The 22,418-nt window shown below is 37.2% G+C and overlaps 1 protein-coding gene across 1 annotated transcript in view; it reads left to right on the forward strand.

The window, feature by feature from the left end:
• DNAI4 (dynein axonemal intermediate chain 4) overlaps positions 1 to 22,418 on the forward strand; it is a 108,699-nt gene that overhangs the window by 43,578 nt on the left and 42,703 nt on the right. Inside the window, 3 exon segments of the mRNA XM_032137515.2 lie at positions 7,032 to 7,188; positions 10,436 to 10,575; positions 19,947 to 20,102. Coding sequence (XP_031993406.1) covers positions 7,032 to 7,188; positions 10,436 to 10,575; positions 19,947 to 20,102 — 453 coding nt within the window.

A 22,418-nucleotide genomic window follows, 5' to 3' on the forward strand; every position in this document is an offset into this window, starting at 1 on the left:
AAGAGAGAGGTTGTGCAGGGAAACTCCCATTTTTAAAACCATCAGATCTCTTGAGACTCATTCACTATTACAAGAACAGCACAGGAAAGAACTGCTCCCATAAGTCAATCACCTCCCACTGGGCTCCTCTCATGACATGGAATTGTGGGAGTTACAATTCAAGATGAGATTTGGGTGGAGACACAGCCAAACTATATCATTCCACCCCTGGTCTCTCCTAAATCTCATGTCCTCACATTTCAAAACCAATCATGCCTTCCCAACAATCCCCCCAAGTCTTAAGTTATTTCAGCATGAACTCAAAAGTCCACAGTCCAATATCTCGTCTGAGACAAGGCAAGTCCCTTCTGCCTATGAGCCTGTCAAATCAAAAGCAAGTTAGTTACTTCCTAGATACAATGGGGGTACAGGCATTGGGTAAATACAGCTGTTCCAAATGGGAGAAACTGGCCAAAACAAAGGGGCTATAGGCCCCATGCAAGTCCAAAATCTAGCAGGGCAGTCAAATTTTAAAACTCAAAAATGATCTCTTTTCATTCCATATCTTGCATCCAGGTCACACTGATGCAAGAGGTGGGTTCCCGTGGTCTTGGACAGCTCCACCCCTGTGGCTTTTCAGGATATAGTCTCCCTCCTGGCTGCTTTCATGGGCTGGCATTGAGTGTCTATGGCTTTTCCTGGCACATGGTGCAGGCTGTCAGTGGATCTACCATTCTGGGGTCTGGAGGATGGTGGTTCTCTTCTCAAGGCTCCACTAGGCAGTGCCCCAGTAGGGACTCTGTGTGGGGGCTGCAACCCCACATTTCCCTTCTGCACTGCCCTAGCAGAGCTTCTCCCTGAAGGCCCTGCCCCTGCAGCAAACTTCTGGCTGGGCATCCAGGCCTTACCATACATCCTCTAAAATCTAGGTGGAGGTTCTCATACCTCAATTCTTGACTTCGCTGCACCCACAGGCTCAATACCACATGGAAGCTGCCAAGGCTTGGAGCTTCCACCCTCTGAAGCCATAGCCTGAGCTGTACCTTTGTCCCTTTTAGTCATGGCTGGAGTGGCTGGGATGCAGGGCACCAAATCCCTAGACTGCACACAACACCAGGATGCTGGGCCCAGCCCACAAAACCATATTTACCTCTTAGGCCTCCAGGCTTGTGATGGAGGGGCTGCCATGAAGACCTCTGACATGCTCTAGACATTTTCCCCATTGTCTTGGTGATTAATATTTGTCTCCTCATTACTTATGCACATTTCTGCAGCCAGCTTGAATTTCATTTCAGAAAATGGGATTTTCTTTTCTATTGCATTGTCAGGCGGCAAATTTTCCGATCTTTCGTGCTCTGCTTCCCTTATAAAACTGAATGCCTTTAACAGCACCCAAGTCACATCTTGAATGCTTTGTTGCTTAGAAATTTCTTCTGCCAGATACCGTAAGTCTCTCTCAAGTTCAAGTTCCACGAATCTCTAAGGCAGGGGCAAAATGCCACCACTCTTTTTGCTAAAACAAGAGTCACCTTTGCTCCAGTTCCAAACGAGTCCTTCATTTCCACCTGAGACTACCTCAGCCTAGACTTTATTGTCCGTATCGCTCTCAGCATTTTGGTCAAAGCCATTCAACAAGTCTCTAGGGAGTTCCAAACTTTCCCAGATTTTCCTGTCTTCTTCTGAGCCCTCCAAACTGTTCCGACCTCTGTCTGTTATCCATTTCCAAAGTTGCTTCCACATTTTCGGGTGTCTACAGCAGCACCCCATTCTACTGGTACCAATTTGCTGTATTAGTCAATTTTCATGCTGCTGATAAAGACATACCTGAGACTGGGAAGAAAAAGAGGTTTAATGGACTTAACAGTTCCACATGGCTGGGGAGGCCTCACAATCATGCCAGAAGGCAAGGATGAGCAAGTCACATCTCATGTGGATGGTGGCATGCAAAAAAGAGAGCTTGTGCAGGGAAACTCCCACTTTTAAAACCATCAGATCTTGTCAGACTCATTCACTATCATGAGAACAGTGCAGGAAAGACTCACCCCCTTAATTCAATCACCTGCCACTGGGTTTCTCCCATGACACGTGGGAATTGTGGGAGTTACAACTCAAGATGAGATTCGGGTGGGGACACGCCAAACCATATCACCAACCCAGTGAAAAATGAACAAAACGTAGAAACAAACACTTCATCAAAAAAGATATACAGGTGGCATATAAGCATATGAAATGATGCTCAGTTTCATATGTTATCAGGAAAATACAAATTAAAAATGAGATAGTACTACATATGCATTTAAATGGCTAAAAAAACCTGATAATACCAATTGCTGGCAAAGGTGTGGAGAAATAGGAACGCTCATTCCTTGCTGGTGGGGATGCACAATGGTACATCCAGTTTGGAATATAGTTTGGGAATTTCTCATAAAACTAAATATACTCTTACCATATCATCAAGCAGTTGTGTTCCTTGATACTTACCCAAATGAACCAAAAATTTATCTTCACACAAAAATCTGCACTCAAATGTTTCTAGCAGCTTAATCATAAATGCAAAAGACTAGAAGCAACCAAGATGTCTTTTAGGTGGTGAATAGATAAACAAACAATAGTATGTCCATATAATGCAATATTATTCAGCAATAAAAAAATGAACTATGAATCCATGCAACAAGATTGATGAATCTTAAATATTTATTGCTAAGTCAAATAAACCAGTCTGAAAAGACTATGTCCTGTCTGATTCTATTTATATGACAGTCTAGAGAAAGGCAAAACTATAGAAACAGAAAACAGATCAATGGTTGCTAGCAGGGCCTTGAAGAGAAGGGAGAGTTGAATAGGTGAAGCATAATGAATATTTTTAGGATGGTAAAACTATTCTGTATAGATACTGTAATGGTGGATACATAGCACCATGCCTTTACTAAAACCCATAGAATATTACGGCACAAAAAGTGAGACTTAAAATTTGGGAGGTTTTTTTTAAAATCACAAGAAATAGGAGGATCCTACAATGGAATACAGACTGTAACGAAAGAATCAAACTGCCTTACAAATGTATAATATAACCCTCCAGAAAGAGTGGGAGGAAAGGGTATATACCTAAATAATATTGAAAATGAGTAGAGGCTGTAAGATTAAAGACAAAAGGAACTGCAAATAAACACTCTAGTTTATAGTCAGTTCCCATGGGGGTATGGGTTAATAATTCTGAATCATTGTACATGCATACTGGGATTGAACATGTAAGTAATTGGAGGGCAGATGGTAGGAACTCACCATTGTTGGAGTGGGAGATTACAGAAAGCAAGAAGGGTACCTAGAATTATTCCTGTGGTATTGAACAAGTGTCAAAAACATTAATGTAAACTCATATTTAGCTTAATAGAGATATAGATGAACATAGATGTATAGATACATTTGTATATACAAGTTAGTGTACATACAAATATTTCTTAGCTCTGTCCACTAAGAAGGCCTAGAAGCAATGACAGCCCAGAAGCAGCAAGCACTCCCAGTGCTCAGATTTTCATTTCTAATTCCATTCTCTAATAAAAGTAACTAGAGCTCTTTGAAGAAATGCCTGATTCTAGAGTTGGGGCAGGGATACAAGATGAGCCAGAAAGTAAAGAAGTGTTCAAACAAAACAAAATAGAACAAAACTCTACAATAAACAAACAACAAAAAGGGGTATTTGAGAGGAACCCGCAGCCAACAGAAAGAGCTCACAGCGGCAAAAGGTAAAACAATTTCAACAACAAAATAAATAGTATAGAATTGGATTATAACCCAAATTATAAAATAAATACCCATGAGTTCATAGTAACACAAACCAATATTGAATAAATGAAGAGGAGAGAATAGACAAATCTTTTTACACAAGAATTCCAAATAATTATATAGATATTCTTCCCTCAAGAAGGTGGATCTTAACTTCCCATTCTACAAGTATGGGCTTTGCATGTTGACTTTCTTCTAAACAGTAAAATATGTAAAGGAGAGAGGGGGGAAAATAACTTTAAAGCAGAGGATATTGACAGGTGGTCAAGATTAGCACCATCAACGATAAGTTATGTTGTTAGCATGTGTCTTTGATATGATATGATGAGAATGATACTTTACCTCTGTAGTCTTCCTCCCAGAAACCCATAACACTTGTTTTACATCAGAAAATCACAAATTGAAGGACATTCTACAAAATACATGACTACTACTTTTCAAAACTTGCAAAGTCATCAAAAACAAGGAAATTCTGAGAAACTGTCACAGTGTAGAGAACCCCAAGGAGACATGATGACTAAATGTAATGTGGTGCCTTGGATGAGATCCTGGAAGAGAAAAGTGACATTAGTTAAATTTAAGGAAATTGGACTTTATATGATAATAAAATAGCAATATTGTAGTTGTACTAAATGTACCAAAGTAATGTTAACAATAGGGAAAACTGGATATAGGGTATACAGAAACTCTAATTATTCTTACAACTCTTCTGTATACCTAAAACTATTCTAAAATACAAAGTTTACCAAAGGTTAAGAAAAAGTCTAGAGGTAAGTCCACGCAATTATTGCTAAGCCCTTGGGTGCTTCTGATGCACGGTAAAGTTTGAGAACCATTGCTTTACCATATAACCAAAAGGAGTTTTGTGCTTAGAAAAGTTTATGGTTTTAATTGCAAGGTAGGGGCCAAACACATGCACGGGTTGTCTCTGGATGCTCTCAATTAATAAATAACTCACTAATAGATATCTTTGACAAGTGAGGAGAAGGGAGGAAGAATAAACTTCTTTTGTGACTCAATTATACTGTAATTGTATTGGGCCCATTGAAGCTAAAGTAGAGGCCAAGGAAGGCTTCATAGGTTGTTCTCTACTGGGGTCTCTGAGAATAGCCAAACAATTGCATCCCTTTTCCCCACCCTGTTCTGAATTAATTGAAAAATATGATAAGGGTAAATATGATGAATTGGAGCCAAAATATCACATTAAGGATAAAAGTCCCCTGTTAAACCCTCAAATTTGACAGACTTACCCACCCATTCATGAAAGGTTCGAGACCACTTCAGGACTCTCCTAACCCTCTCAAGGGGCTTCGTGAGTAAAGGTGTGGAGAGGAGCCATGAGTGTCATACTAGGCTAGAGCTCCCTCCTCTGGGAAGAACCGTCAGGAGTGTAGATGTTCCCTCCATCACCGGCAGTGAAGAGGAGCAGGCAAAACAGATGATAGAATTGTGATTCTTTTCTAGGTGGAGAGAGAGGTGTACTCAAAATCTGTGGTACAGCTAGTCTAAAGTTAGGGGATTTGACTCATGAAATAGACAGATTCTATGGGTAAACAGTTTGGTTTGGGTGTATTTCTGAATATATATTAAATTCAAGCAACATTTAGGAAATGGGTGACACAGAACTCCAGGCAAAAATCCTATTTGCCATCCTAGGGCTTTGTCTATGAATGGTAGTTCCTCTGCCATCAAGAAGGTTGACTAGACTATTACTTTTCCCAACCATAATAACTGAGATGTTACTATATTAGGTTCTATATATGTAATATATCTAATATAAGATCATTTATTTTTATAATTAGCATGTCTGTGCCACATTGCTACTTTGAAGTATATATAACTAAATTGCAAAGGAAGATCTGGTGGTCTAACAGTAAGAAACCTCAGAGAATCAAGAGCCTAAATCGCTAGTCTTAAAATTGTTAGTATTCCTGTGTGGACTTTTCACTTAACTTCTGTTTTTTATTTTCTTCATTGACAAAAGGTTTGGACTACATATACCTCCAATTTTGTTCTTGTGGATAACTCATTTACTTATTTACTCATTTTGTCTGTCTTAGTCAAATTTACTTATATAAATAAAATCTTTTACTTATTTTTAAAATGTATTACACAAATAGAAAAAAATTAAAGAATATTTTTAAAAAAGAAGAATCACCCAAAACTAAAGAAGATTTGCAACTTAAAATTTTCTGTTTCCTGACCTTGCTTATCTGCATAATATTTTACATTCTTATTACCATAGTGCAGATCATGTTCTGGGCTGCTCTGTCATTTAACATTTTAGAACATATTTTCAAAATTTTTTATTACTACATTACTTACTATTTAATAGTCATAGATGGGTATACCATAATTTATTTGGCCATTAAAAATGTTGACGATTGGTTTTTGGAATTAATAACTTGTATTTTTTTTAGATTATAAGGAAGGTGTTTTTCTCAGCTCTGAACCTTTTTAAGAGGAGACTGAGATGTTTTTAAGTTTTCCTAAAGCTGTCCAAGCTTTACCTATCCCAAAGGCTCATGAATGTCTGCTGTATACCCTGTTGTTGATAGAAAACATTGAACTCTCACTTATATACTTTCTCATGGCTGTTACCCACATAACCAATTCCGAACTCTCCTAGCTGTGAAACTCAATTCTCAATGGAATTTTCCAAGGACCTTGGATCAAGTTCTGACTGTCCTAAAGGTTTATGGCCAATTATTTTCACTCAATTATTTGCCTAGACATTGGTTCCAATTTTCTTTCTATAGTCAACCAGGACTAATGTAGTAGAGTCTTTACCCCTGGTGAAGATGATTAGAGGTGGAATGACATCTAAATTAAAAGACAGCTAATAAGGAGGGCAAATGAAGGATAAAAGTTTGCTAAAGCAACGAATTAGAAGTTAACTTCACGGCTCAAAGAAGTGTTGCTTACTAAATGTACTTGCCTCCATATTCTTGAGTAGTGCCAACAGTCACTAACCCCAGTTCCCAATTAATATTGTGGGATAGTTATAATGGAATACCCTTAGAGTTATGACTATAGGTATTAAACTGGGGTAGGCTTGTTATGTCAGCAAGGAAGGCTGTTTATGGCCTACAAGATCCAATTTGGCTTCAGAAAGGTTGAATATACTACATCTTACAACCTGGCCTGTTCCTTGACTATATAAACCACCTGCAATATATTACCCATTATGGTATTTTGGTGACTAGAAGGAAAAATGCAAATTAAAAATAGCAATTAGTAAATGATTTTAATTAAGTCATGTATTTTAGATTTGCAAGTTACAAGGGCAGCACCTGAAAAAATTGTAACAAAAGAAGACCTGGAGAAGAATATACAGATAATACTCACAGAGACAGAAACACTGAGATTTTTTGACTTGCCCACAGTCATGGTCTCTGTAGAATCTGAAGAAGCTGAGAAAGTAACGTATGTATGGTTCAGTTGTCTACATTGTTTCTGTAATTCAAACGCTAAGCCAAGGGTTCTTATCCTTGTTTCTGTGAAGGGTCCTTGGGGATTCTGGGATATACACTATGGGGTTTGGGGGGAGACTGTATATTCCCTACAAAATTATATACAAAGTTATATAAGTGCCATGTGAACTTTTATGTTCATGTTTATGTTGTGTGTAAATTTTTCTAGAGGAAGAGCCCATAGCTTTACTATATTTTTAAATAATTAGGCGAACTTCTAAGCCAAATAACAAAATAAGCTTCCAAGTCTCTATATAGGTTTTAATTATTTTTACTTTTATACATCTATAAATCATTTTCAATTTAAAAAGAAACAACTGACATTTTTATAGTAATAGCCAAAACCGCAATTACTTTTGCACCAACCTAATTTTTAAAACTTAGGAAGGCAAAATATGGGTAAATAAATGAATTTACTATATTAGAGAAGTTTTCCATTTCTCTTTATTAATGAATATAAATAGAGTTAGTTTTGGTCTCAAGTATTTTGATAGTCTGTTGTTAGGCAGATACACATTTAAGGATTGCTATGTTTTCATGAAGAACTGACCCCTTTAACATTTTGTACTATCCGTCTTTGTCCCTGATAATTTTTCTTGTTCTGCTCTCCTCCGTCTAAAATTAATATAGCTACTATAAGTAGATTATTAATAGTTATTCTGATTATTTTACCTAAAGTATTATTTGAATAGGATTTATAGTACTAAAAACTCCATCACTAAAATAATTTTAGGGTATTATTCCTTCTCAAAATATAAAATATTATAATATGGTTTGGACTATAAAACATAGTACATATTAGATCATGAATAGCGTACCTTTAAAAGCTCATAAGAAGGAAGGGAAAGTTCCCAGGACCAAAAAAAAAAAAAGAGAGAAAGAGGGAAAAAAGAAAGGGATAGATAATTGCTTTGAAATCAGAAAGGGAGAAATGCTGGGAAGAAATGTTAATATTAACATATGGATCTGGAGACCAGTGATGAGTCTTGGGTTCTCCCAACCCTTACACTGAAAGAGCTGAAAGAGAGATTCTTGTGTTAAGCCAAGACTCTCAAAAGGAGCTCAGTTATCTCAACTGATCCTAGGCCAGTAGAGTCAACTCCCTACTGTCAGAAGCAAACACAAATCTCTGGAGGAAAGCATACCACCATTTTCGCTCTTAAGATTCCCTCAGATCAGCCGGGTGTGGTGGCTTATGCCTGTAATCCCAGCACTCTGGGAGGCCAAGGCAGGAGGATGGCTTGAGCCCAGGAGTTTGAGACCAGCCTGCAACATGGCGAGAGCCCCATCTCTACAATTTTTTTTTTTCTTTTTGGAGTAGCCGGGCATGGTGGTACATACCTGTAGTCCCAGCTGCTCGGGAGGCTGAGGTAGGAGAATCACTTGATTGATCACGGGAAGTGTGGCTGCAGTGAGCCATGTTCACGCCATTGCATTCTGGCCTGGTCAACCGAGAGAGACCATGTGACCAAGTCTAAAAAAGAAAAAAAAAGGAAGAAGAAGATGAAGAAGAAGAAGAAGAGGAGGGAGAGGAGGGAGAAGGAGAAGGAGAGGGAGGAGGAGAAGGAGAAGAATTCCCTTAGGTTGAATTTGGTATAGATCCTGAAGACTATAGATAATTGTATTATCAGATATAGAATATAAAGTATGTGTGAAATGTTTAAACAAATAAGAGACGGAGTTAAAACATGATTAACATTAAGAAACTGTCAGGCCGGGTGCGGTAGCTCGTGCCTATAATCCCAGCACTTTGCGAGGCTGAGGCGGGCAGATCACTTGAGGTCAGGAGTTTGAGACCAGCCTGGCCAACATGGTGAAACTTGTCTTTATTAAAAATACAAAAATTAGCTGGGCATGGTGGCATGCACCTGTAATCCCAGCTACTCGGGAGGCTGAGGCACAAGAGTTGCTTCTCCAGGAGGGGAAGGTTGCAGTGAGTGGAGATCACCCTGGGCAACACAGCGAGACCACATCTCTCATTATTATTATGTATAAATAATAAATAGATAAGAGCATTGGAATATAAAAGTAATTTCATTAAAAAATAAAAATAGAAAAAATATTTTTAAAAATCATGTCACCTACAGAGGAACAATTAAACTGACAGCATTATTAGGGATAAAGTGTACTTCATAATGATAGGAAGGTATAGTAATCCTGAACTTGAATATTCCTAATAAAATAACATGGGCCAGGCACGGTGGCTCATGCCTGTAATCCCAGCACTTTGGGAGGATGAGGCGGGTGGATCACCTGAGGTCAGGAGTTCATGAGCAGCCTGGTCAACATGGTAAAACCTCGTGTCTACTAAAAATACAAAAATTAGCTGGGCGTGGTGGCTTATGCCAGTAGTACCAGCTTCTCAGGAGGCCAAGGCAGGAGAATCACTTGAACCTGAGAGGCGGCGGTTGCAGTGAGCTGAGGTCGTGCCACTGCACTCCAGCCTGGGTGACAGAGCAAGATTCCGTCTCAATCAATCAGTCAATCAATCAATAAAATAACCTGAAAATATGTGAAGCAAAAATTGGAAACTTGATACATATCCTGTTAATGTAGGAGATTTAAACACACCTCTCTTAATTGTTGGTAGGTCAACCAGAGAACACATTAGTATGGATATAGAAAATTTGAATAAAAACTTAATGGTCAGATACAGACTTCTGCGCTCAACAATTAGAGAACACGTTCTCTTTCAGCACACATGCAGCATTTATAAAAAATTATTCATAAGGCTATGAAGCAAAGTCTCAAAAATTTCAGAATAGAATTATACAAATGAAAATTTCTGGCCACAATGCAATAAAGTTAAAAATTAATAACATAAATCTCAACTAAAACAGACACATTTACATACACATTTGGAAGTTCAAAACCAGATTTCTAAATTCCTCATGGGTCATCAAAGAAGTAATGGAAAATTTAAAAATATTCAGAACTAAAACCTACATGGAGTTAGTACTAGCATGTTATTGATAAGGTACCGAAAGTAGTAGGGATGTTGGGAAATAGACACAGTATAAAAGAGTCCTCTGGAGGTCATTTAGTGCAGTCTTTTCCTAAGGCTTTTTTTGAACTCTCAGTTCACTTTTTGGTGCAAGCCACATTAATGAACGTAATTTTAAGGAAAAGAATAATATAAAGAGATAATATGTGTGGTGATGATTCTTATTAATGAGTTGGATACACTTTATTTTTTACAGTCAGAGAAACAAGAATTATGAAGTCCTTTGTAGAAATAGATTAGGCAACAACCTATATGTTGAAAGGATGATGCAGACCTTCAATGGAGCACCAAAGAATAAAGATGTTCAATGTGATAAAATCATAATGGAAGATAAAGGTAATTTCTTTCATTCTGCTTGATAAACTATAATGTTCTCATGTACATTCTTTGAGTCTGTCAATCAACAAGTGAATATTGAAATATATAAAGCAAAAATAAAAATAATTTGGCCAAACCACAACAGTAGTTGGACACTGTGATCTATAGCTTTCAGAATTTGACATGCTAAGTAATATATAGATTTGAATAACATAATTATTCATCTTGATTTTTATGCATACTATATCATAGAACTTTATACTCTTTAAATGTTTATATAAACTGATTATTTACTATGTCACAAAGAATGTCAGCCATAACTATTAACATTTTAAATGTGTCAGACACTATGTCCTTCACATATATTAACTGGTTTAATTTTTACAGCAACCCTATGAGGTAGATACTATTATGCTTCCCCATTTTATAGATGAGGAAACAGGCAAAGAGAAGTTTGCTAACTGTTTTGGTTCTAGAGCTTGTGCACTTAACTACTATACTTACCACCTCTCAATGTGTACAGATTAACAACCCTGAGCACATTGCATAGCCAAAATCTGTAAGGTGTAGCCAAAGAAGTAATTACAGGCAAAGTTATTTTCTTCCTTTTTTTTTTTTTTTTTTTTTTGAGGCAGAGTCTCACCCTGTCACCCAGGCTAGAGTGCAATAGCACAATCTTGGCTCACTGCAACCTCTGCCTCCTGGGTTCAAGTGATTCTCCCCCTCAGCCTCCCAAGCAGCTGGGATTACAGGCACCTACCATCATGCCCGGCGAATTTTTGTATTTTTGTAGAGATGGGGTTTCACCATGTTGGCTAGGATGGTCGTGAACTCCTGAACTCAGGTGATCCACCCATCTCGGCCTCCCAAAGTGCTAGGATTACAGGCATGAGCCACTGTGCCCAGCCAGTTATATTCTTTTCTTTTTTTTTTTTTTTTGAGACACGGTTTCGCTCTTCTCACCCAGGCTGGAGTGCAATGGCGCAATCTTGGCTCACTGCAACCTCCACCTCCCGGGTTCAAGCAATTCTCCTGCCTCAGCCTCCCGAATAACTGGGATTACAGGTGCCTGCCACCATGGCCAGCTAATTTTTGTATTTCTAGTAGAGATGGAGTTTCACCATGTTTAAGGCTGGTCTCGAACTCCTGACCTCAGGTGATCCTCCCATCTCAACCTTCCAAAGTGCTGGGATTACAGGCATGAGCCACTGCACCTGGCCATGGCCGGTTTTATTCTTAATTGCCTTTATTATGCAGCAGAACTATAAGCTAGTTTTTACAAAAGATTAACAGAACAAACCCCTAGCAAAAAAATTAACCATTGCTTTTAATCAAAGAACACACATACATCTTATTGGTGAGAGCATTTATTCCTTACTCCTAATGTTTTCTTTTATGTGGAAGAACATGAGTGGATATCTTTATCTCCATCTCTTTCTATTCTCTCACTCATTCCTACTTAGGAGTGGAGGTGTGACTTACTTGATTGGTAAATAACCATACGTGGGGATGTATGGTTATTCCCCTGCTTTCCCTCTTCTGGTAGCCTGCTGGCAGAAAGGAGTACAAATTCTGATTGGTTTCTCCATGCTATACATTTTATAGGGGGAGGACTCCACATTGTTAGGCCTGTGGTTATCAAGCTCATTGTTGCTGCACATCTAAACTGTATCAGCCAATCTAAACATTATCAGTAATAAAGGTAATTTTGATCTCTGTTTTATTCCTTGTCAGTTTCTAAATTGGTGCAAACTTGGATGGACCCAGAAAAGTGAATTCCTAGATGATATTTAGTAACTTTTTCTAGTCCTTAACCAATTCGTATTAAGAAACCTATTCATATTTTTTCCAAATATTAATATGTAGTAAAGGGTTTAAATATTTTTAAATGGATTACTGTATGCAACTTTAGGTTTCCAATTCATATTAGCAAACCTATTCATATTTTTTTTCCAAAAGTAAAGGGTTTAAGTATTTTAAATGGATTACTCTATATAACTTGATGCTAAAATATTTGAAAACAAAAAAAGAATGATTCTTTATGGAACTCAAAATAATCAAAACTTCCCAAGAAGTAATAGAATTATACATTAACTCAAAGAAATAGGAAAATTTTACCAAAATATACCACTTTAAAATGGCCTAGATCAAGGTCAATTACTTTAGAGGTTTATTCTGTAAATGTGAGAATACTTTATAATATTCATGTGTATTAGGGTTCTTCAGAAAAACAGAACCAATAGAATATGTATATATAGTCATATCTAGGATTTATTTATTTATTTATTTATTTATTTATTTATTTTGAGATGGAGTCTCACTCTGTCACCCAGGCTGGAGTGCAGTGGTACAATCTCAGCTCACTGCAACCTCCGCCTCCTGGGTTCAAGCGATTCTCCTGCCTCAGCCTCCCAAGTATCTGGGACTACAGACATGCCACCACACCCAGCTAATTTTTGTATTTTTAGTAGAGATGGGATTTCACTGTGTTGGCCAGGATGGTCTCAATCTCCTGACCTCATGATCTGCCCACCTCGGCCTCCCAAAGTGCTGGGATTACAGGCATGAGCCACTGCACCTGGTCGATTTATAGTTTATATCTAGTATTTATTTATTTATAAAGCAATTTATTACAGGGCATTGGCTTATGTAATTATGGAGGCTGAGAAGTACCATGATCTGCCATGTGCAAACTGGGGACACAGGAAAGCTGATGTGGTAGTTTGAAGCCCTGAGAGTTGAAGAGCCAACAGTATCGATTCCAGTCTACCTCCGAACACCTGAGAACCAGGATCACTGAGGGCAGCGGATTGATGCCCCTACTGAAGTAATCAGGCAGAGAGTGAATTCAACCTTCCTCCACCTTTTAATTCTATTCAGCCCTCAGTGTATTGGATGATGCCCACCACATTGGAGAGAGCCATCTGCTTTACTCAGTCTACCAATTCAAATGTTAATCTCTTGTGAATACACCCTCACAGATACACCCAGATACAACATTTAATCAGCTAGCTAGGCATCCTGTGCCCAGTCAGGTTGACATATATAAAGTTAACCATCACACCATGTTATTTAAATTGCTCCAAGTTATATAAAATATGAGGATATTTACTAGTTTTTAAAACAAGGTTAACAAAACATTACAAAGAAAATATAGACTAATCTCATAGATATGTGGAAAAATTAAAAATATAGTAGTACTAAATTTGAACCCTCAAGGCATTAGGAATCCCTATAGTAACAACTTATTCTAGGAGTATAAAGATTATTAAATATCAGGAAACCTATGATTCATCATTACAAAATCATATTTATAGGTTTAATGTAAAACAAGAATGGTAAATGCCAAAAAGAGTAGTTGATGCAATTCAGACTTCATTTGTGATGAAATTATCTGTATAGGAATGGTATGGATCTTCTTGATAAAATATTTAAAAAGCAAAATTTTTGCTTGCAGATGAACCACTAGAGATAATAATTGCTGTGATCCATTAAATATAAGAACCAGAACATAATGTCACTTATCACAGTAACTCTTCAAGTTTGTTTTGGCAGTTCCAACTATTGCAGTAAGACAGCAACAGATATAAGATATTAATACTTATAAGGATTCAAAAACAAATAGTCATTATTTGTAGGTGACATTAGTGTCTACTTAGCTACCTCAGGAACATCAACTAAAAAAAATAGTTCCAGGATGATGCAACAAAAATGGCAGAGTAGGTAGTTCTGACAACGTGTCCCTCCACAGAAATGCTCCTAAAACTGAGCAAACGCTGTCAGAATCTGTTGCATTCATGGAACAAGAACAGAATGTTCTTTAAAAAAAAATCCAAGGCCGGGCGTGGTGGCTCACACTTGTAATCCCAGCACTTTGGGAGGCCGAGGCGGGCGGATCACGAGGTCAGGAGATCGAGACCACAGTGAAACCCCGTCTCTACTAAAAAATACAAAAAAATTAGCCGGGCGTGGTGGCGGGCGCCTGTAGTCCCAGCTACTCGGAGAGGCTGAGGCAGGAGAATGGCGTGAACCCGGGAGGCGGAGCTTGCAGTGAGCCGAGATTGCGCCACTGCACTCCAGCCTGGGCGACAGAGCAAGACTCCGTCTCAAAAAAAAAAAAAAAAAAAAAAAATCCAAAGAACAAAAGAATCTTGATAGCTTAATAAAATGTTTGGAAGATAACAAAAAAAAAATTTCCAAGAAGTAGAGAAGAAAAACAAAGAGATGGAAAATCTAAGAGAAACAATAAAATTAGAGGACCAATCCAGAAAGTTCAATAGTCAATAATGGTTCCTAAAATAGAAAATGGAGGGGAGGAGCTAATTCAGTAAAACCTCTCAGACTTGAAAGTCAAAAGTTGGAAGATTGAAGGGGAACAAAAAGTGCCAGCATATTACCAATAAATGAAATTTTAAAATGTGGGGGACAGAAAATGTCCACAAACTACCAGAAAGAAAAATAAATAGGTCAGTGTAGAGAACAAGACATCAGACTGGTTGGAAACAAGAATGTAATGGAACACTGCTGATATGCTTGGCTGTGTTCCCACCCAAATCTCATCTTGAATTTTAATCCCCATAATTCCTACATGTTGTGAGAGGGAAGAGGTGGAGATAATTGAATCATGGGGGTGGTTACCTTCATGTTGTTCTTGATAGTGAGTGAGTTCTCATGAGATCTGATGGTTTTATAAGGGGCTTCCCCCTTCGCTCGTCACTTGCTTTTCTCACCTGCTGCCATGTAAGACATACCTTCTACCATGACTGTGAAGCCTCCCTTGCCATGTGGAACTGTGAGTCAATTAAAATTCTTTATAAATTACCCTTGGTAATTTTTAATTTTAATTTATAATTACCTTTGGGTATGTCTTCATAGCCGCATGAAAATGGACTAATACAACTGCCTTCAAAATTTAGAAGGTAAATAATTTCCAGTCTAGATACTACATCCAACCAAACGTCAAGTATGATGGTAGAATAAAGACATTTTCATATATGCAAAGTATCAAAATAATTTACCTCTCCTGTATATTTTTTCAAGAAGTCAAGGATGTGCTCAACCAAAACCAACTGTGAAACTAAAAAGGAAGAAGACAATAAAATACACTAAACAGGAGATCTGACATAGGAGTGAGGTGATAGTTCCCGGAAGGATAATGACTGGATAGCCTAGGATTTCAGCTGTTCACCAAACATAAAAGGCAACCTATTTACATTAAAACTTGAGATTGACATATTGATCAGTACCATAACCTAGATGCTTGCTGACATTATACAATCTCTTTAACCTGAGGACAGAATACTTAGTTACATTATTGGTCTGAATTCTTTTCTGCATCTTGCTTGCATTTACCATTCTTTTTTTTCTTTTTTCTTTTTTTTTTTTGAGACAGAGTCTCATTCTGTCGCCCAGGCTGGAGTGCCGTGGTGGAATCTCAGCTCACTGCAACCATCACCTCCTGGGTTCGAGTGATTCCCTGCCTCATCCTCCCAAGTAGCTGGGATTACAAGTGCCTGCCATCACACCTGGCTAATTTTTGTATTTTTACTAGAGACAGGGTTTCACCATTTTGGCCAGGCTGGTCTCAAACTCCTGACCTCAAGTGATCCACTGGCCTCAGCCTCCCAAAGTGCTGGGATGAGGCATGAGCCACCACACCGCCTTTACCATTCTTAATCCAGTTCCTGCTTTCCTTTTCAATAGGCCTCCATAGTTAAGTTGAAGCTTAATTATTTGAAATGCCACCTTTATCATAAGTGACTATATGTATACTGTCAGGGAAAACTTACTCCTCCCTTTTTGTGAACCTTTACAGAAAGAACTTCTGCTAAATTAACACTTTTGGCCTCTCTGTATACATTATTTACTCATTCCCAGGAAAAGAGAAGTGACTAATTTGATAAGAGAATTTAGGAGAAGGAATGAAGCTCAGTCATTTGTGGCTGAGTCACTTTTTGTTAAGTCTGTTCACTTGCAGAAAGCATGCAATCTGGGCTGTTCTTACCCCTGTGGAGGAAGTCTGTGCTTGTCTAGCTGTGACAGTTACTGGTTAGTAATTCTTCCCTATATTCTGGAAGGAAGAATTAGCAAGTCCATTTAGTTGCAGATTTAAGGCTACATTTTTCAATTAGACTTATCAGTAATAAAGGTAATATGTTGACCTCCATTTCTCTGATTCTTGTATCTCTTCCAGTTTCATCCAAAATCAGGCAGGGAAAAGGTACACTTTTATTGATCCAGAAAATCTTTTTGTTGTTGTTGTTGTTTTGAGATGGAGTCTTGCTCTCACACCTAGGTTGAAGGGCAATGGTGCAATCTTGGCTCACTGCAACCTCTGCCTCCCAGGTTCAAGTGATTCTCGTGCCTCAGCCTCCCAAGTAGCTGGGATTACAGGCACATGCCACCACGCCGGGCTAATTTTTGCATTTTTAGTAGAGATGGGGTTTCACCATGTTGGCCAGGCTGGTCTCAAACTCCTGACCTCAAGTGATTTGCCTGCCTCGACCTCCCAAAGTGCTGGGATTACAGGCCTGAGCCACCATGGCTGGCATCCATAAAATCTTAATATTTACTTAATTTGCATCTAAATTCTTTAGTGTAAACTGTCTTTCATTATTAAAAAACTTTATTATGAAATATACACTGCAAACAGAAGAGCATACAACACATACATGTGTAGTGTAAAGAAAAAATCAATACCATGTACTCACCAGCCAGGATAAGAAATAGAACATTCCCAGTTGATTAGAAGCCCCCTGTACACTGTCCTATCACAACCCTCTTTCTTCTAGCCACCTCTAACAGAAGTATCCACTCTCCTAACTTTTGGGTTGATCATTACCTTGCTGTTTTTTGAGACAGAGTCTCGCTTTGTTGCCTAGGCTGGAGTGCAGTGGCACGATCTCGGCTCACTGCAACCGCCGCCTCCTGGGTTCAAGTGATTCTCCTGCCTCAGCCTCCGGAGTAGCTGGGTCTACAGGTGTCTGCCACCATGCACAGCTATTTTTAGTAGAGACAGGGTTTCACCATGTTGGCCAGGATGGTCTTGATCTCTTGACCTCGTGATCTGCCTGCCTCGGCCTCCCAAAGTTCTGGGATTACAGGCGTGAGCCACCGCGCCTGGCCTACCTTGCTCTTTTAAATGTTTTTTTCTTTTATAGCAGATTCTGTAACTGAACTGCCCATATCACGTCTGCATTACCTCTTGCTAGCCAATCTCCATCTGTCGACACCTGCGTTTCTTTGCCTTTTAACAACTATTTAAACGTGTATTACACTGAGAAATGCTTACAAAAAAAGGCACAGCTTGAAATCCTTCTTTTCTGATACCAGTTAAAATAAGCTTTCTTTAATAGCATATAATTATAAAATTGGGAAGTCACAATCATTCATTATTACCCATCTTTTACATAACATTAAGGCATGAACTTTGAGATTTTATTTTTTAACAGCTTTATTGAGTTAGAATTATATACAAAACTGCACTTATTAATGTATACAATTTGACAGGTTTGAAAGTTTGTTTCTTAGGTTAATTAAACTTGTTCAAATGAACAAATGTAACTATAGCACCCAAACTAAAATGAGCAGTAATTTGTTATCTACGAATAAGAGTCAACTTTTAATTATCCAAACATATTGTATTGCTTATTTATAATAGGCATATTTGTTTATGTAACAATTATTAATGGCCATGTAACAGTATGTTCCTATATGCTAAACTTACTAAACTTTCAGTTAAAGGAAAGAAAAAGAAAGTTGAGTAATTCAGTGTTCAAAGATGTAGTTTCTAAGTTCTCTTCATGAACATGGAAAATGTACTTTTTTCAATTGAGCAAAATATACTAGGTATTCTGTGCATGACTTTGTTAGATGGCTTTATGATAAGTTCATTAAGATATAAATATCATTAAGAAATTTGAGTTAAAATTCTTACCCATTGAGGCTGGGCATGGTGGCTCACACCTGTAATCCCAGCACTTTGGGAGGCCAAGGCAGGTGGATCACTTAAGGTCAGGGGATCAAGACCAGCCTGGTCAACATGGTGGACCCCATCTCTACTAAAAATACAAAAATTAGCCAGGTGTGATGTGGGTGCCTGTAATCCCAGCTACTTGGGGAGGCTGAGGCAGGAGAATCATTTGAACCCGGGACACATAGGTTGCAGTGAGCTGAGATTGCACCACTGCACTCCAGCCTGGGCAACAGAGCAAAACTCTGTCTTAAAAAAACCAAACAAAACAAACAAACAAACAAACAAACAAAAAACCCGATTATTACCCATTGAAAACATTGCTTTACTAGAGCTCCTCCATTTTGTATTAGGAAAATAATAGTTGTAGCAATTAAGAGGCTGCATTTATTAGATCCACATTCTGTTTTGATTTTTAAGGAAAAAAATTATTTATTAAATCACCATCCTTTAACTGAAAAATTGGTAAATTTAGCATGTACAAATATATTGTTACATGATCGCTGATAAAATAATTGCTGCATAAACATAAATCAGCAGTGAAAGAGACTTGCAGTTTTTATTATTTAAAGATAAATAACATTGCCAATATTTGTTTGCAAGCCATTGTTATATTTTTGATGATTTGAATAAATTTAACCTAAACTATAATTTTGAAAGAGAAGATAATAGCCATACTACTATACAAGCTTCTTGAGATCAGAGTCTATCAATTTTCCCAGCAGGGACAATCTTTTCACATAATAAGTGTATAGGAAATTTTACTTGATAAAAATGGAATCAGATGCTTGCAAATATCTGTTGACAATATATTATGTATTAATCATAAGTAAAGGAACATAAAAGTCTTTTTATAACATATTTGTCCATATGCATATCACCAAGGCAGCCCTACAATGACAGACCAATGAGATTATACTGTACAGGTGTGGGGTAGAGGGAAGGGAGGTGTGATGGTCAGAAAATATTGTGAAGATAATTTGGAGTTATCCTTAAAGCATTAAAGTGTTTGTAGATACTAATAGTGTGATGACTAAGGATCTCTTGAGGTATCCTCATGATGTATTTCTTCATCATTTCTATCCACTTCCTGTTATATTGTAAAACAATAGTGTTTTTAAAAATAAACAGTAGATTCTTTTTTAATTTTTAATTTCTTTAAAGAGAGGGTCTTACCATGTTGTCTAGGCTAGAGTGCAGTGGCTATTCTCAGGTGTCAGCATAGCACACAACTGCCTCTAACTCCTGGCCTCAAGTGATCCTCCTGCCTCAGGTGGACCAAGTAGCTGGCATTGGCAACTGCATCAGGCAACAGTAGATATTCTTATCTTAGATTTTTCTGTGACTAGTTATGTGTAAAGCTAAAATGTTGGAATTTGGTTTAAAACAATTTTTACCTTTCTGTCTCTTTATCTAGGCATAATGTCCACTGCCTGGGATTTGTATGATTCTTACAATGCTATGGAACTTCTATCTTTATCAGTAAACCAATCTGTGGTTGAGTCAAGTAGTAAAGCAAATGCACTTCCTAAAGATCAGGACCAAAGAGTGCTGGGGAGCACTACAGAAAAAAGTAAGATTTCATTTATTTCAGTTTTTTTGAATGACTTTCACATGGCATTTTTAATAAATCCTTTTTTTGACAGTTAACAATGTTTTCTTTCTGATGGACCATGAAAAGTACAACTTTTACTCAGAAATAGCACTATTACTCTATCACATGGTCTTGGACTTAACTGAAAAATTTACATTTTTCTTGGATATCTGTCAAGAATTTTCAGTTTGTCTCTTTCTCTAGTGCACCTTTACTTGCTCTTAAGCTCCCTTTCGTACATGTGAGTTCCATCATTTTCTATCTCCCTTTCTTTCAATTAGATTACTTATGAGAAAAAGGATGTATACTAGCTCTATGACAACTTAAAATGGATTTATACATTAACAACAGTGGCTCTTAATTTGGGGCTATTTTACTTCCCCTGGGGACATTTGGATGTCTGGAGACATTCTTGTTTTTCATGACTATGAGGGCATCTACCGGGGATACTGCAAAAAATCTTTCAGTACACAGGACAGTCCCTGCAACAATGAATTTTCAACCCAAAATGTCAGTACGTGTACTGCCATGGTTGAGAAACCTTACATTACACCTTTAGCTTCTAGTATTTTAATTTTTAAGATGAAATGTTATAATTAAAATCAATACAAAGTTGTAACTTTCCAAATAAACTTCGCAATGTGGAAGAACCTTTACTAAGTCTAGTTATAAGAAGTTTGTTCAATTCCACTTCGGAATAGTTTATGGTTATCTACTTTTACTTTTCCTATTCTGAAATGTTGTATCTTTTTCTTACAAAATTATATTACTGCATTTAGGTGATGGTTCTCATTTTAGAATAACTAAAACCTTATACATTTTTTTAAGTTTTGGCAAACTTTTAAAATTAAATGGAGATGTTCCTACTTTCACTAATTTTGACCCAAAGACAAATGGAATATTTTCAAGTTCAGTAAATCAGTAAGTATAAGTATTTTGAAATAACAAGTTTAAAGAGAATTAATAATTTCCAGAAAACAATTCCCTTATTTATAATTGACTACATTTCCTTAGGAGACTATAGATCCCAAAGTCTCTTTGAATCTTAACTTTCAATAAATGCCTATATTCCATAGTTCTTTAACTATGTTTATGGTCATGTAGACTAGAGCTATGTTTTGCTGAAAGTTGTTTATAATGAAGAATAGTTAATTTTCTAAGAGAACAATGAAGGGGAACAATAAATTATTTAATATTCGTTATCACTAAAGAAACATTGTTTTTGTTAAGCATGAATGTCTATACAATAGGTTTGCTTGTAGAAGCTATCAAAAACTGCTCAGAAAAATCCAACCTTAGACTGGAAATTACACTGGGACTTTATATTAGATCAATCTCTTCCACACCATTAAGGCCATTGACCTACAAAAATGTGCGAGTGCAAAGTTCCCCACAAAAAATAAATCTCAATTTGTGAATCTTTCAGAGTATTTCATGTGTGTATGGATGTGCTTTTAAAAACCAAAAGGGATAATAAAACCATATTCAATAACTACAATAGAAAATAAAGACATACTTTATTTTACTATTATAGCCAGTCAAGGGAATAGGGGAAACTAGAACTAGGAAAAGAAAATTTAAAAATAGAAAAAAATAGAGAACAAAGCTGAATAATCAGATTTAAAGGAAATTCAGATCAAATCTAAGGTCCTTTTGACTCTGAGATTTTTATAGTAGGAACAGAAAGGAAAAAAAGTTAAATATGATCCATATTTGATTTAAGAAATATTTTTATTCCATTTAAACTTTGAATGTATTATGCAAGTTGCATTTAACCTTCTATTTATCATACTCAAGAGGGGAAAAGTCCAATAATATTTGCCTTTGAATGAAGACCGTATCTCAGTTGATAGAGAAAAATTATTTTTTCTTCTGAAATAGTGCTGTAGGTTTAGAAAATTGATTAATAGAATTTTCTAGTACAGTTTTAGATTTACAGAAAAATTGAGCATATAGTACCAAGAGATCCATAAAATCCCTTCATCTCTCTACTTTCTGTGCACAGTGGCCCCTATTATTAATATTTTGCATTAATGTGGTATATTTGTTACAATTGGTGAACCAATGTTGATACATTATTATTAATTAAAATCCATAGCTTACATTACGTTCCATTCTTTGTGTTATATAGTTCTTTTTATTTTAACAAATGCATAATGGCATGTTTCTACCATTACAGTTTTTTTTTTTTTTTTTTTTGAGACGGAGTCTCGCTCTGTCGCCCAGGCTGGAGTGCAGTGGCGCAATCTCGGCTCACTGCAAGCTCCGCCTCCCGGGTTCACGCCATTCTCCTGC

The sequence above is a fragment of the Hylobates moloch genome, unplaced genomic scaffold (genome assembly GCF_009828535.3).
Source record: "Hylobates moloch isolate HMO894 unplaced genomic scaffold, HMol_V3 SCAFFOLD_18, whole genome shotgun sequence".
Lineage (NCBI taxonomy): Eukaryota > Metazoa > Chordata > Mammalia > Primates > Hylobatidae > Hylobates > Hylobates moloch.